Raw genomic sequence first — 17,226 nt, 5'->3', positions numbered from 1 at the left:
GTATAGCAATTAATATGACAGATGAAAGCATACTGGTAGTGATTATTAGCAAATGGATTATGTTTTAATTAATAATATGCAAAGAAATGAAGAGCATATATGCTTCCATTACTGGAAAAGGGTAACAGATAGTTATTTCTATACCTTGCAGGTTGTTTTAGCAGAGAAATTTATACTGCAATTTTGGTGAGGAATCACGCAGGAGATAGCTTATGTGAAAGTACAAAAGTGTAGAAACTGAAAACGTGGGTAACAAAAGTGAGGTGAAAGAGATATTTTGAAAGGCCAAAAGTTAGCTGAAAAGTAAAACATCGAAAGAGAACAGATGCATAGAGTGCACAAACTGTGGTGCTCAAAGTGAGTTTTCTATGAAAAGTCATTTTACTCATTCTTAAATCACGGTATTTAATTTACATTCTCTAAGGCCAAATCTGCTTCCATGTGGAAAGATTAAAAAAGCCACCCCAGATTATATACAGTCATATACTTTATAATGGATAAATCTCTCAAATTACTGAAGATCTTCAATGCTTGCCAATATGAATACACTGTCTCACAACATGGTAACATCTAACAAAAAAAATATCTAGGAGACACAATAGTGGGGAGAGACAAATTCCAAGTATTAGTATTATTGAAAAGGAAAGAGTTAACAATATAGTTGTTTATGCTGAAGGCATCTTTCATATTCTTCCAGTTCAGACTGTTAGTGACCTAATTTAGTACACCACATCCTGGATCTGCCATGACTTCCTTCCATCATCCATCTCTTTACCGTGTATTTCAAAATGACCTTTTCAGGAGCCAAAAAACATTCTCCAACTTCTCCCTTGTCCTCTTCTACTCTTCATCTATTTTAAGTATCCTAAGAATGAGCATTTCCATCATATCCCTTAAGCAAACATTTGGTATGCTACAGATAGCACTTGGCATTCAAGCTCATTTTGCTGTGTTCTATATCCTCCTATTATGATCATCCGGGTAAAAAAAAAAAACAAAAAACAAAAAACAAAAAACAAACCAACAAAAAACCAAACAACATTGGAAACTACAGACTTCTACTGTTTGTAAAATACACTTGAAATACACACCATTATTTGTAGAACGGACCATACATCTATGATACATGATACATCACACTGATACACAATGCTTACCATTCCAAACACCATAGTTTCCACAGGATCCCATGCTTTGGGATCCAAAATTTCCAAAGCACCTAGTTCACTCACCGTTACCGAGAGCTGGTTATCCCAGGATAAAACTTTGCTAAATTTATTCCTACGAATGAGCAACTTGTAACATGTGATTAATGACTTCATAGTTACATTATGGGTTTATATTGTATTTATTTCAATGGAACAATTCATATGCAGAGAAATGGCCCCTTTCTGCAGTTTTCTTGGATCTTGTCAAAGTGCAAAGGATGAAAACTGGAGAAGGGGAGAAGATTCAAGCTGAGGCACTTTTCTCTGAGCGCTTCGAAAGATTTTAAACTCCACTTATCCAGAGTAGAGTCTGTACTTCAGCAGTTCTGCAGAGAAGAACACCATGAGAAGATTTCACCCCCTTACCAAGGACACCCCTTTCGCCCACCTCTCCCTTCTTTCTCCTTGTCAGACTCCAAGAAGAACACTTTAACTGCTGTATGCCACCTAAATTATCAGGGGAGTTCAGGGTTTAAGTATTTTAAGAGCTTCCAGATTTAGGTAGCATATTGTGCATCCAAATGATAAAAGCAAACAGAGTAGATCTACATTATTGACTGGTGCAGTACAGAACAATGATTTGCTACAACACATCATGGTTCCAGGACCAAATGTCCCCAGGATGTCTTCAGTGGGAATGAAATTCACCCCTATTACCAGTCCTAGGTGAGTACACTGTATGCGTAGACAGGACCGCTCAAGGACCTTGTTAACAAATTGCAAGTGTTGCTTTCTTGATGGTTTCACAGTGCATGGCTTCAGCCTTAGTTTCGCTAAGAGGGAAACTGCTTTGAGCTCACCCGTGGTGCACTTGTGTGTGTACCGCAAGGCTCCTAAGAACAGATGCAAGGTAAATAAGCACCAAGACTCCCACCAGAACACTGAATTGCTAGCAAGACACAACTTTACAGGTACATGGGCAGAATTTCACAACTGCTCTTGGTCTTGCAAGCTTTGTCAAGTGGTTTGGGTTTAATACATCACTTTCTCAAAGGCGTAAGTTTTTTTTAACACTATCTGCCAGTTTTTTAAAATTACTAGAGGCTTAAAAAGCCATTTGGTATGCATTTTGAAGTGAAGCTTCCTACTAGTAGATACTATGCAAAGCAGATCACTGGATTTCTCTCTGCAAGTTTAGACCTCAGACCATGGAAAATACTTTGTAACATAAGAAAAATAATAAAATTCTGGATTCATTTATGAATATAGTTAAATTGAAGCATGGTTTCAGAAAGAGGGGAGACACAGACAGCCAGTTCTGTACTTAATTTCTATACTGTTCTGTATATGTAAGTTTTAGTCATTTCACAATTAATGTTTTCAAGAAATGTAATCCTTTCTATCCAGTTTAACTTTGTTTTTGTACTCAATGAAGGCTACCAAGCTGCAAGATCTGTACTCAATTTTTAAATAACAATCCATCACTTATTAGAATCTCCAATAAGAGATATACAATTCAAGGACAGGGAGTACAACACAAAAGCAAAGAGAATGGGTTTCTGTATCTTTAAAAGGTACTGTGCATCTCTCAAACCTCTAACTATAGGAAGAAAAGGAAATTAATAACCTGCATTTATTGCTGTTCTTTTGAGATGCCTATCTACTCATGTAGAAGAGCCTGACTTTTTCTAGCTGTACCTTTGAATAAAATACATTACTTTTTTATCCTCATTCCCAGAAGGGGGTAAAGAAGCCACTAGTAGCCATGATACCCTTCAAGCTCTTTTAGAGCAATAACTGATGATGAATGTACTGTACAGTATAGGTCCTGTGGAGTGTATCAGCACAGAACACATTCCTCATAACCATTAACTGTTATGACAACAGTAAACACATGCTTTGTCTCCTCATTCAAGTGACTTGACATATTTTGCCCAATAGAGTCAAGTCCTATGGCTGCAACAGCTGCCTTCAAAACTGAGTGCAGACTTTGCCTTCCCAGATTCCACAGGTATACAGGCAAATCTGAAATATACACATAAAATAAAACTGAAAATTACATGCAGAAAGCCACAGTGGCAGCCTGACAAAGAAATGCTTTAAAAAGCCTCCTAGTAGCCCACATTCTAGCCAACTGAACAAATAAACTCTCAGCACCAGTACTGCTGTCTAAAATGTAGCAATTCCTTATCTAAAATGTTAGAAATTTGCTCAGTTTATATCATCTGGACTTTTATTCTCTCTGCTTATGAAATGAAGAGTCTTGACAAGAATCTGAATTACTTCTTGTTATCAGTATAAAAGGACAGGACTCTGCAAATATCTAAGGACTGAATCCCTTCCTCATCTTTGTGCTACCATGTCAGAGAGAAAAATATCCATAGATGAACAGTAGGATTTGAATTAAAGTCTAAAATAATCTGGGGGATAAATTTTGGATGTGATCTCAAAAGACATCTTTTGCGATATTATGTACTGTGACTCAGTCATCATGGTTTGCCATTCTAAAAGTCTTCTGGGTAATGTTGCAAGTAAAAATGCCTAAGGCATACAAGATACTAGCAGAGTCTGCAGTGCTTCAACAAGGGGATGAAACCACTAATATCATTGCTGTTGCGCAATCTAATGTTGAGGACAAAACCAATTCAACAGTCTTGTGTGAATTGGCATTGGAACCAACGTGTGAGATGAAAGGTCTGGTCTTGCTTTTGAAAGTCTATCAAAACCATTAGATGGATCACTAAAAATTGCATTCCTAAATATTCTCCTAAAATCGTGCTGGAAATATTACCTATGAGACACAACTTTTTGGTATCGATGGAGATACAAATAAAAATTCAGTCAACATTTCTGGGATCCTCTGTTCTCCTGCTAATATAAACAGCAGAGGCACTTTATGCTGAGAATTTTTTTCTAATTTTTAGGAACAGATCATTCAATCAGGCAGAGAGGTGCTGTCCATTTTTCATTTCAATAAAAAGTATCCCACATTTGGGAGCATAAAAGCTCTTCAAAATAAACTAAGAAGCTCTGAAAAACAAGGAAAAGAAAACAAGAGACTTGTCTGTTTGCAGTGACACAGTTTTCAGTTACTGAATTCCAGGATATCTATGAAAGAGTTTCAGATGAAATTAAAAATGTTGTTTTCCATATGGTTAATGAATGCTGGCTACCTAGCAGTACAACACTTCCCCAAAAACAATCAAAACCCAAAACTACAGCTTTTAGAAAAAAGCTCCTGTGCTTTCTCAGTACTGCAACATCCATAAAAAGAACTGCCAATAAGAAACAGAATAATTGCCAATACTCCTGTCAAAAACATGGGCTTCCTGTAGTTTTTATGCGTCTTGCCAGGCTTTCCTTGTTTAATTTGTTTTTTAAAGTTCAAAAAGGAAAAAATATTCAGGAAGAATATAATTCCTTAAAATTAATTATTTATTAGTTATTTATACACCTCATAAAAACATTTTATTAGGCATCACTCACTCCCCTTAACTAGACGCCATCTTCTCCATTTTTCCTTTTAATGAGCTTTTATGAAAAAAGAAGCTCTAAGTTTTACTGGCAGAAAAAAGCACCTTGTAAGAGAATCATAACTACACAATACTTTAGAATTAATATATTAATAACTGTCCATTTTCTTCTATGGATCTTGATATATTCTAGTCATTTTACAGAACTAAGGTCATCTGTGTAAAAGCCTGCAATCTGGAGTCCCTGCTGATTCCACCAAAAAGAATTATAACATTAACTTGTACGTCCGTGTAGATCTAAAGAAAACCAAAAGGACTTCTGGTAACTGCATGTTCTTTGCTAAAACATAATTTTGCAGTATGTGGCTTTGACAACATTGTGAAGGCAAAAGAACAGTAATGATTGAAAAAGGGAAGCATCAGCTCAACGCCATGATTAATTGCTATATAATTTCAGATATAACACCTTTTTCTAAAACATCTTCTAAGTGCTATTCATTTTTAAAGTAAACAGAATTTTACAGGAAATAGTATTAGCAACAACAAAAAATAGCATTAATGCCATTTGAATTCCTTTTAACTCTTTTATTGCTTGTCAATACAATCAGCAGGATGACAATTACTAAATGGCATTAATACAATTTCTTTAAATGTTCGATCACATTTGGACATTGACCCTGTCCACAGGGATTCAGCTGAATGTGACTATAAGTTTTCTACACTGTAATTTACAGTTACGTTCAGATGTAAAATGTCCAGCTGCTGCTAAGGAGAACAGCAAATATTTTAAGAAAGAATTGATGTGTTAATTTTCTTAATTTAATTAGGAAGTTAATTATGTCTTTAACTATTTATTGAATGCAGACTGTAATAGAATGATTCTTGATTTGAAGAACTGATTTTTAACCTCTGCAAGACAAAAACCATAATTCCCCAAAACACTGAAACATTAAACTTCTGATCTGAAACCCTGAGGTATGAAATTGGAATAAAATTGCTGTCTCCAGAGATACAGTGCACGGCTAAACAAAGGAAATACCACTGATTACATATCTTTATTTGATTTTTGACACAAATATCTATTTTGGTGTGCTAATTATTGTTTTACTCAGGTGATGTCTAAAGATACTTAATTAGGAGGCCAAAAAAAGTTTGACTGATACAAATCAAATTTGAGCCTTCTGGTGGTAGCGTATCTTTAAAAAATATTATCATTAAAACATACTGGCAGTCTAGAAAAATATGGAACTAAATATGACAGACTTAGTTTGGAAGAGAATTGTCAAAACTCTGTGCTAGAGCCCAGGATACTCCAAATGACATCCTGGAACAAAGAAGACATTCTGCCCCTGGCTTTCTAGATCAAAAGGAAACATCATTCTACTTGAAATCTAGTCCTGTAGGTGGTTTGTTTGAAATCTTGTTCTTTATTCCTTCCTCAATGTAGAGGATAGATTAACAAACTGCTTAAAGAACGTATGCCATGTACACTAGTAGGTAATGCTATGATAGCACATGAGAGAGAGCAGCATTATCAGTAGCCATTATTCAAGAGTAATGCCAAATATTAAGGAACTCTGAACAAAGAGCTTGCTTTAAGATCTAGTTAATAATTTAGATATAAAAATGAATTAGAGCCCAACAGGTACTAGGTAACTTTATATTTGAACTGATGTAATAAAAGCTGCCACTGGGCCCATCAGCTGAAAGTGTCACAAAAGAAGGTATCTTCTCATATTGTTGAATCAGAGCAGAACAGCAAATGATCAATATAATATGGCTTTGAAAAGGCAAAAAGCAATTATAGGATATATCAGTAACCTACTTCTAGCGGAGCTAAAATACAAAGAATCATAGAATAGCCCTGGTAGGAAGGGACCTCCAAAGACCATCTGGTCCAAGCTTTCATGGGACAGGGAGCCTAGATGAGAAATAAAATATGAATGCTGCTGCACAAGTAAACTCACAATTCCATCTACAATCCTAGCCACATGCTTTCAAGAAAGGTTAATTCATATTGATGCAAGTTGAGAAAAAGTCTTTAAAATGATGAAGTGAATAAACAACCATTTACACGGAAAAAGAAGAAAAGCTTGGCTTATGTTGTACAAATACACGGTCAAATTTTTAAGAAGTACTGTTCTCAATTAATATATTGCTAATACAGAAGGAAGGAGCTCTATTAAGCTGTAGAACGTTGGATTGGATTTGATAACCCTAGATGCTATTCTAGTGTTGATAACCACACTCCTGACTCCATGTCCCTGAAAATTAAGCCTCAGATGCTGCTTCTCAGATTTTTCCTCTTCTGTCAGTCACAATGATAGCAGAGTAATGAGTACTTATTGATACACCTTAACTGTCATCTACCATCCTTACATGCTATTTCCTATCTAAACCGAGACAGCTGACTATGCAGCACAGTGCACATTTTTCATCAGTCTACTCAGTTATTTGAAAACTATGATATAAACAAACACACTGCAATACACTATTGAGCACCCTAAACCTTAATTCATTATTTCTGGCCTTGATGGTTTAGCTGGCTAATATTTCAAACAGACTATTAGCTAGTTTTAGAATTTCCTCAGAATTAACCCTATAAGATTGTCCTATTCTCACAGAATCATATAGGTTGGAAAAGACCTTTAAGATCATTGAGTCCAACCGTAAACCTAACACTACCAAGACCACCACTATACCATGTCCCAAGGCACCTCATCCAGACGTCTTTTAAATACCTCCAGGGATGGCGACTCAACCACTTCCCTGGGCAGCCTTTCCAATGCTTTATAACCCTTTCAGTGAAGTAAGATTTCCTAATATCCAGTCTAAACCTCCCCTGGAGCAACTTGAGGCCATTTCCTCTTGTCCTGTCACTTGTTACCTGGGAGAAGAGACCGACCCCCACCTCTCTACAACCTGCTTTCAGGTAGTTGTAGAGAGCAGTAAGGTCTCCCCTCAGCCTCCTTTTTAGGTTAACAGTGGAATGTTAAGGGCAGTCCTACTGAAACAAGTTTTGGAAAGAATTCCACCTTTTTCTTTGTTTCTTAGTTCTTTATCATTTTCTTACAAACATATAAAAAGCCTTTGTTACTTTTCTTAACCTTTCATTACTCTAAAGCAATACAGTCTGACATTAATATCCACACTAAACCAATCATAACATTACTGCTTTTACAAAAAAGGGAAAGTTGAATGATAGCAGCGAACATAAATAACACTTTTTATTAGAAATATTTTCTTGTTAAAGTTCAAACAAAAATCTGCAGCTAACTATCACAGAACTTCCTAATTTTCAGGGAATCACTCGTAGTAACTGATACTCAGTGCTTATGAGAATTAGCCTCAAAATCTAGATTACAAATCTTTGTCTGAGAGTACCATTCTGAACAATGTATTAATGCAATGGTTTTTAATTTACTGTGCAAGTAACAAAAACACATATGCTAAGATAAGAAACTAATAAAAAGCATATTAGTAAGGAAAATCTGCATACCAGAGCTGCCATGGCCCAGCCAGTTTTGTTGTAGATGAACTCTAAGTTATTTCTTCGCAGATATAACAAGCCACCAACAAGAGATACTAGAAGAGCCAGTGCAATTGTACCAGAATAGTTAGGAGGCCTGAACACTCTAATCTGGAAAAGATAAATGCAAATACAGATGGCAAATAAATGCATACATACAGACCACCTTCCATATAAACAAACAGGGAGCATGTGAAATCTGGTTTCAGAGTCAGAAAGACTAATCCCTAAAGGTATACTTAAATAAGAAAAATTGTACTTCCCTTTAATAAACACATAATATGAAAAAAGTTTTAAGCATCATTTTGAACTGTTCAACTCCAAAACATTATTTCTTCAACAGATTTGCAGGCTGTGTCTAAATTAGGAGCAACTACCTTTGGATCTATCTGTTTTGTATATAGTTCTGCAAAGCACATTTTACTTATTACCAACTTCTTATCACAATATCACTGCTTGTTTTCATCCAGAATAGGACTACACAAAATTTAACAACACAAGACTGGAATATAATCTGCAAACTGCAGAGGTTACCACAAGTACCACGACTATATTTCTTTTTTTTTTTATGTGTTCTAGAACCTACACTTGAGGGAAAAAAAAAGTATTAAGGAAAGATGGAATTTATCATCAGCCTGTCTCAGACTACAAAGATACATTTGGCTTCAACTTTTAAAATTTTTGAAAGACTTACATGAACATCTGTTCTGTCAGCTATCCATTTAGCTAGCTGCTCAGCTGCAAATCCGATTCTCTGCAGGTCAAATGTGTCAGCCCTCTTGGGTTTACCTTTTGGAGGAAAATGCATGAAAGTCGGAGCAGAGTTCATATTCAGCTACAAAACCAGGAAAAAGAGCAGAAAAATAATCAGTAACTCCATTCTCAAAAATGTTTACTTTCTATGTATAAGACAACACAAGTCTAATTAGCGTGAAAAATATTATTTGCTTCCATGTTACTCTTTTTTTATACATCTTCATGCATAGTCCTGCAAAAAGAGTGCTCAGAATATTCCTTCCCGTAGATTCTTTGGGATGTTTAATTATTCAGAGTATTTCACCCACAAGCTTTTCTGAGTAAGAGTATGTTATAATTCAAAGTTCTCACACATTGTAAGAACTGTCCTGTAATTAGTAAAGCAGAGACCCCACACCCATCCAATCTATTAAAGTATATTAGGTTATAATTCTATGGGAGGAAAAAAGCGTTCAAATAGCTTGACATTGTTTCTCTTGCCTAAGCTCTCAGCAATCCAAAGTTACCTAGACTAAACTATTCATCTAGTCTTCCACTGGCTTCAAGACGGACTAGTGACTGGTCTTTTTTTGAATCCAGAAAAACCTAGATAACTAGCATAGACTACATAACTTGCCCTAGAAATTAAATGACTCTTCATCTATGTGTTGATGTCACTAGAACTATTCACAGTATATCAAAAAAACTCAAAGGTGATAAACAAACAAATTCACATTTACATTTGTCACTTAAAATTTTGAGTTCAACTTTGCAAGGTGGTATAGGACAACATAATTTTACCATATAAAATTCCTCCATCTTCAGTCCATCTCAGAAATGGTACAACAAAACACTTGAAAAAAATGAAAATTAACAAAATTGGGGTAATACTTAAAGATGATGCAATATGGAGATCTTTAAATAACAAATGCAGTGTGAACTTGTTTGTTTCATTCCTGCAAAATGAGTTTTATCACATTACCAAAACATAGTATTTAATCAAGTACAGAACTGAATTTATCAATACAAATTATCAGCTATGAAAATATTTTCCATCTAAGCAAAAAATAGCTCTCTTCTTTAGTGAACTGATTTGGAAATAAAAAATATTCTGAGAAAGGCTAAAACAAATGTGAAATAGTTTAATAAAATATTTTATAAGATACAGAAACCTTCTCACATTGTATAGAGTTTGGGGGCAGTTGGTCTGTAACTGCTTTGTCATTTCTCTATAAACAGAGTAAAAGCTGAAAAATCAAAGTCACATTACTTTTGGGGAGCTTTTGCTATAGCATCAGTATTACATGACTCGTTTGCACACATAAACATAAGGTCAGAACTACATTCCCTCCAAATCCACCTTAAAATAGTCATTAGTATCACTTATTCTTAACACTGTATTTCTCACAGACAGTCAAAAACTTACATATTTATCTAATTTGGTCTAATTTTTACATGACTAAACGCGTACCACCTGAAATAAACTGAATCTATGCCCTTTTACACGAGGAATAAGATGGAATGGACTATTCTAATTATATATTGATTGGCTTAAGGCAAGATCAAACAACGTACTCTGTATTATTGTAACAATGTAGGGTAATGTAAGATGATTTTAAAGCTTATTTGAACTAAAGTTTTTAAAGCAAAATCTTAAGCCATTAATAAGCATTCTTTACACAATACATTCTAAGATGTCAATTAGAAGCAAAAATACTTATTAAACACAGTAATTAAACTTTTAAAATTATTAAGTATTTTAAAAATAAATATTAAACTTTTCCCCTGAATATTTTAAATCATACCCTTCACCAAAAGGTGGTTAGAAATACAGAGAACTTCAAAACTTGTCACTTCTCTTAATCTGCATTTTGAGCTTCAATCAACGGATAAATATCAGAGAAAAGCACGTCAGTATTTAGTATTAATTTTCAAGGGATGCGTTTTGCCTTGACTGCTCAATTTAAAAGGGGGCCTTAGACTGTTCTCCAACAACTGATTTTTCACTCTTCATAGCCAATATATAAAATCTAAACCAGTCTCTTCTCTTTTCCCTGAAGAGCTTCCAGACTAATACAAATATTACTGGAGTTGAAGAACATTGTATTACATAAAAGCAATTAAGTCTCTTTTAGTTAAGAGCTTTTTTCCCCCTAAGGATAAAATAAAGAAAATCTTCAAACGGAAACAGTAGTTGTATTGCACTTAATTCTAAAAAATTACATTAACAATCGGTTGAATAAAAATTTCATACTATAAACAAACATTATAAACTACACTCGGAAAAGACTGGAAGTGGCTAGTGGTATAATCTGGTATAATCGCTAACATCATATAGAAACTGCAGTGCCTGGTGTTTTTAATCAGGAAGAATTTGTATACAAAACACAGAGGTACACACCTACACACAGAAAATAATTTCTCTTGTATCATTTGGCAAATCAACACGTAGTTCTAAAAATTAAGAATGTTTTACAGTATCTGACATTTACCTGTTGAAAAACATCTGCCCCTTCATCATAATCCACTATTGTGAAAAACAGTTTGTTTGAAAAAGCAGATGAATAGCGCCATGAATTAGCCAGCACTTGATATTCTTCATTAGCTTGCCTGTTAAGGAAAAGAAACAAACATACATCCATGTGGCATCCACTGGCAAAAAAGATTCTACAACCAGCTGCAGTGGTTAGATGAATTACACTTGCAGTATCATTCTCAACACCCATACTATCAATTAAAAAAAAGTTTCAGCTAGTTATGTACCTCTTTGCTTCAAACTTGCCTTCTCCAAAATTAGAAATGTGTTGAGTTAAACTATACCAGAGACATTCCAAGATGATGTTAACAAAAAGTAATGTCTTCCATATTTAAAAGTCTCAGAAAACAGGAGTGGCCTGAGTGGCAAGCGTCACTCAAATCTGCTAACAGATCCATGCAGATGCTCACGTGGCCCTTGAGTACAATATCAGGATTTACTTGCCGAAGACAGCTGCACATAAGAAATTCTGAAACTAGTGGAAAAATAACACAGAACTGTGACAGTAGTAATCTTCCTAAAATAGCAGAGCCATAGAAAGAGCCATAGAAACTGCTAAGCACTGGGGAAATGATCCTAACTAAATGAACAGTAGGCTTGTAAGTAGCATAATACACTCAAGATTATTGCTATAAAACTTGTTTTAAAAGTTATAAAGGATAATTTTGCACAACATATAGGGTTAAAGAATGTTTTCTATCATCACTAGAAAGTCATACTGCTACTACTCAAATTTATCAGAAAGCTTCCTCTTGGCTTTACTCATGGCTCTGTATTCGGGTGAGGTTTTTTTGGTTGGTTGGGCTTTGTTTGTTCATTTGTTCATTTTGAAAGAAAAAAAGCCAAACAAACTAAAACAAACAACTTTGCCATGTCCACACTGAGAGGAAAGGAAAAAAAAGTAATTCCAGGAGAAGAATTCTGTGATCCTTACCAGCAGAGATGTTCTCTAAACACACAGTCACAGAACCATAAAACCACAGGTTCTTCCACAGGACAAATCCATATCAATGAATAATTCAGGGGAAAAAAACCCAACAAACAAACAACAAACAAACAAACCACAAACCAACCTGAAAGGATCCTTGCAGTACTTTTGGCTTTACACAGGTTCCTTTGCTAGTTATTTCCATATTACTATTTAATCATATCTGCTGTAGAGTCCAAATCAAGGTTCTACCACTTGGCAACTTATCTCTGCATGTGGTAAGATGCAGAAATAGTATAAATAAATGTATTCTGCAGCTTTTCTTAAAACAGTGTTTCTATAAAGCCAGTTCCATGTGTTTGATGGTGCAGAACACTGTTTATTTAAAAGCTGTAGATGCAAAAATCTGTTTGTTGCAAGAGAAACTCCACTAAACACACTTAATACATATTGTATTTTGAGAGAGCAAAGAGAGGGAAGAGGATGACAGGATCAAAGATGTCATAAGACCCTCCCCATTTCCTCATATCTGAGATCAGCCTTAGGCATGAAATATATTACATACAATTCCAGCAGGGTTGTGTTGTACCAAGGAATATATTGTACACAAAAAAATCTATCATAAAAAAAAGAAGTTAAAATGAAATTTTATGATCTCTTACCCCGCAAAGAATAAATCTTATGAAGCACAACAAAACTCAACTATCACTCTTATTACCTGATTGAGCAAGATTTGCTACTTAACACACTTGCTCAACAGGAAAAGTTTGAAATTATAAAAAAAAAAAGTGATTTAGGCATTAGATTGGTTATTTCTAGAAACCGATACTAACATTAAGCAGACTAACATGTTCACTGTCATCCTGAAGAGGGCAGTCAGACAACATCAAAGGAATGCTGTAAAATCTTAAGTAGTATCTGTAGGGCACTGTCCTGTTAAACCTGCTATATCAAAGCTGGACCATTTTTATTATAAGAACAAGATAAAAATCACTTCATCTTGATGTCATCATTATTCTCAGTCTACCTTTCACTTGTGATGAAACAGTATTTCCGGGAAATTCAGATACTCCAGTTATGCCCCCACTAATTGAGAGAAGACTCTTCCTGTTATCTCCATGTATTTTGCATCTTTGAACTATTTTGAATGACTATAATAGGTAGAAAGTATACTTCAGAAAGTATCATTTTTCAAAAGGTTGTCTTAGATTTTCCATAACAGATTCAAAGCACAATTTCATCCTCACACTAAAGATAGCAAAGCATTCTGTAATACATCCTCATAGCAGCTCTTGAGGCGTATGGGAGAAGCGAGAGTGAAACAAGGAGGGGCAGGAATACAAAGTTACAGGATTACTACATACAGAACTGAAGAACATCCTACAGTCCGCTATCTAATTTCCAATGGATACAATACTGATATAATTACATTAACAACTTTTTGTAGCATTGGTTACTCCTTTTCAGATACAGTAATAGTAAAAAGCATAAGCACTTGGCTGAAAAAAAAAATCAGCATCCAATTAACATCAGGCAATAGCAACTCTGTCACTTCTTATCTACCTATCTCTATCATTAGTTATATCAATGCTATCAGCTTGCTTCTATGAAGTAATGTTAATTACATGAAATTATTATAGTAATTATATGAAATACTATAAAGGCATAGGGCAGAACTACACTTGGTATGAACTCATAAGAATAATAATGTTAGCACTGCTCTTGTTAGTTTGACAGGATTTTGTGATAGATGGAGAAGATTTAAATGTTATTGCTGCCACAGTCACCTCTTAAGAATTTCATCATAACAGCAACACAGGAACTAGCAACAACAACAGTAATATTAATCAGCTACTAGAAAATAGGGGCCAGATCAAAAGGGAATGTTACTATTAGATTTACCTAGAAAATTCAACATATTGAAAAGTAAGATGCTAAGCAAATGCTCTATAAAAATTTCTTCCATTATGCAAGAGATGCTCATGAAATATTAAAAGTTTTATTTAAAACGATTAATTATGTGGGTGTCTATGGCGGATAATCAGATTTGTATAGCTTGAGCTGTATTAAATAAGATTAATTTTATTCTATTAGTCCAACATTATAGTAAGGAAAACACAAATAGAATATTAGGAAAAGAATAAAAGAGACTGTGGAATTATTTGCCAAAGAAAGCAGTAAAGCATTATTTTTTGGCACACTATGGACTGTACAAAACACAAATGTACAATTGGCAAAGCATGCACTACCAGGTCACCTACCCATTCTTATCCATCTGTTTAAAGTACACTGTGATCAATGCTGCAATTTACCTCCACAACAACTTTTGGGTTTTATTTGGAATGGTTTTCCCAAAATGAAGAGAAGAAGGGGATAAGTGCGTATTTTGACTTCTTCTCAGTATCAAGAAGATAATAAATTCAGAATGCTTATTTTCTTTTATTTTTGTTTAGTGTGACTCATAATATCACAATGAAAAGCACTGAAGAGTCTACAAATGTGTCCAGAAAATTCACCACACACGACAAAATGAAGATAGTATGGGCACCACTTGAAAACTACGCTCTTTAAGAATCTAGATATCTATAATAGGAGAAAGCAAGCTAAAATCCATGCTATTCTATTTACAGCATCCCATGAAATTTCCAATATTCTGCAGATTGAAAGAAGCTATGAGACCATATTTTGTAGAAGTTGCAAAGTTAAAAAAAAAAAAAAAAATTGTGACCAGAGGAAGAATAAGGAGTCTCTTATGATCCAAGTATAAAATTACTGCCCTGTTGAACAGGACTCATCAATACTTCTATCAAGATCCTGAAGTGCGCTGGAAAAGCAATTGCAGAACTTTCAACAGCTCCTTCCACATTTCCTGTTCCTTCTTTGAACAACAGTTCAAAAGATAATTCCCTCTCAGTAAGTTAAGAGACCTGTCAATGATTTTCTCACTACCTGCTCTTGATCAACCAGCAAAAAACTGAAGGGCAGAGGATCCTGTTTCTTCTTTCTGATGACACCTCCTTGACTGTCAGAATTCTTTTTGCTGTTGACCTACTCTTTGATCGGCTACTTGAAAACAGTTTTCTGAGATATCTGCTTGAACAGGGAAACCAACAGAATTCCTCTCTTTTCTAGATTAAAAACCTCCTCTTGGAGGTCTCATTGATAGGGTAGATGTTAATAAAATTATGCAGTCTCTTCTGTCATATATTTTGTCATTTCCTTCTACACATAGCAAGTCAACAGCAGGAGTCAGAGCCCTTTATGAAACACAGACCACATTAAGCTCAAAACTTAAAAATACACAAACTATATGTTGAATTATAACTTACCTTTTATACAATCCTGTAAGAAATACAGCAGGAATAGCTTAAGCAGTTGACTTTGAGCTCATTCTGCAGCAGGCTTTCTGCAGTAACTACAAGCTTGTTCCAATAGATGCCATTAATACTTTCTGACAGAATTCAGCCTTGGCACTCAAATGAAACAAAAGTAGTCTTTAGAAAAGATGTGCCACACCTGCAAAAATTGACCCATCTCCCTCACATCCTACCTATATATTTTATGTATATACTTTATATGTATACTTACACACACATATGTATTTATAGACACACACATGACTTCAGCTAATGGGAGTAATCAGTGGTCCTTTCAATATAATGAAACTTCTGATGCTTTAAAAATGCAATAGTCTGGTCAACATGGAGGTGAAGAAAATTACTGGCTACACAAACACCTCTGCATTACCAGCCGTTTTTAGCTGCTGCTTCATAAATACTGTCTTTGCAAAACTGTGTTTTCCAAAAATCTGGAAGCAGGTTTGTTACTTCCACAGTAAAATACTATGAAACATCATCTAGGACTGAAACAACACAATTTTCATTTTATGCAGTTTATAGGTTTGTCTCCACAAGTGGTCACCTGCCATTACTACAGTCTTCCTCTGTTGCATTTCCCCATTATTCTCCTGATCATTTATGATGCTAATTCTAGGTTTTAATCTTGATTTGCAATGATTCAAACAGGCTCAGTTACATCCTTAAAAGAAACATTTGGGAATTCACAGGCATAAACAAGCATAGTAGAAAGTATGCAAAAAAATCCATTTGTTTTACGTAGCTTGAAATTCACAGAGAGATGTACATGTCTAATTTACATGTTTTAACCATTATCACAAAACAAACTAGTGGCACAGGTCATGGTATTGACCACTGAAACTCAGTATCTTTAGCCTCTGACACTGCTCTGATCTTTTCAAGGAACACTACTCTAAGGAAAAAAAAAAAGAAACAAAATATGTGTATTTTTGTTGATGGGCTTCAGCTGTTGGGGAAAAAAACCTCAAGCGATCAGTTTCATTTCTCTGACCCAGATATCCCTTTCTAAATGAAAATACCCCAGCAATGAATTTGAAAAATGAACCAGACAAAAATGTGAACTGTTTGGCAACAAACAAGACATCTCTGATATGCACCTGTATGCAAAGCAAAGATGGTTGCTTCTGCCAGAAAGATGAGAGAAACACAGTTTAGAAAGTAAAATAAAAGACCTCATATAATTTGCTTATGAAGTGATTAGATGGTACAGCAACAAACAAAAAAGAATGAGTTAATGATAACAATGAAAGATGCAGAGGAACAGTCAGCACAGTGATGGTTTCAGCAGGCTAGATCTAAAGCCCATGTGCAGCTGAAAATCAAAGCACTAATACTCAATCAAGTGGAGCGGGGGGGTCGTTGAAGTCTGGTTGGTAAAATGGTGCTGATCCCTTTGGGAAAACGTAGGGATAATAAAATGGGGGAACAGATTGCAAGAGGCAAGAAGACAAAGAGCAGAGAAGCTGGAAGAGAATTTTTACCCAAAAATGCATTCAAGTC

The 17,226-nt window shown here is 35.0% G+C and overlaps 1 protein-coding gene across 1 annotated transcript in view; it reads right to left on the bottom strand.

Moving 5' to 3' along the window:
- TUSC3 (tumor suppressor candidate 3) overlaps positions 1–17,226 on the bottom strand; it is a 131,438-nt gene that overhangs the window by 58,644 nt on the left and 55,568 nt on the right. Inside the window, exons 3-5 of the mRNA XM_075499216.1 lie at positions 11,378–11,495; positions 8,845–8,985; positions 8,121–8,261 (exon numbers count right to left, since the gene is read on the bottom strand). Coding sequence (XP_075355331.1) covers positions 8,121–8,261; positions 8,845–8,985; positions 11,378–11,495 — 400 coding nt within the window. The remainder of the gene's footprint in view (positions 1–8,120; positions 8,262–8,844; positions 8,986–11,377; positions 11,496–17,226) is intronic.

The sequence above is a fragment of the Mycteria americana genome, chromosome 4 (assembly GCF_035582795.1).
Source record: "Mycteria americana isolate JAX WOST 10 ecotype Jacksonville Zoo and Gardens chromosome 4, USCA_MyAme_1.0, whole genome shotgun sequence".
Classification (NCBI taxonomy): Eukaryota; Metazoa; Chordata; class Aves; order Ciconiiformes; family Ciconiidae; genus Mycteria; species Mycteria americana.
The sequence above is the reverse complement of the archived record's forward strand: the minus strand, read 5'-3'. Positions and strand labels throughout refer to the sequence as shown.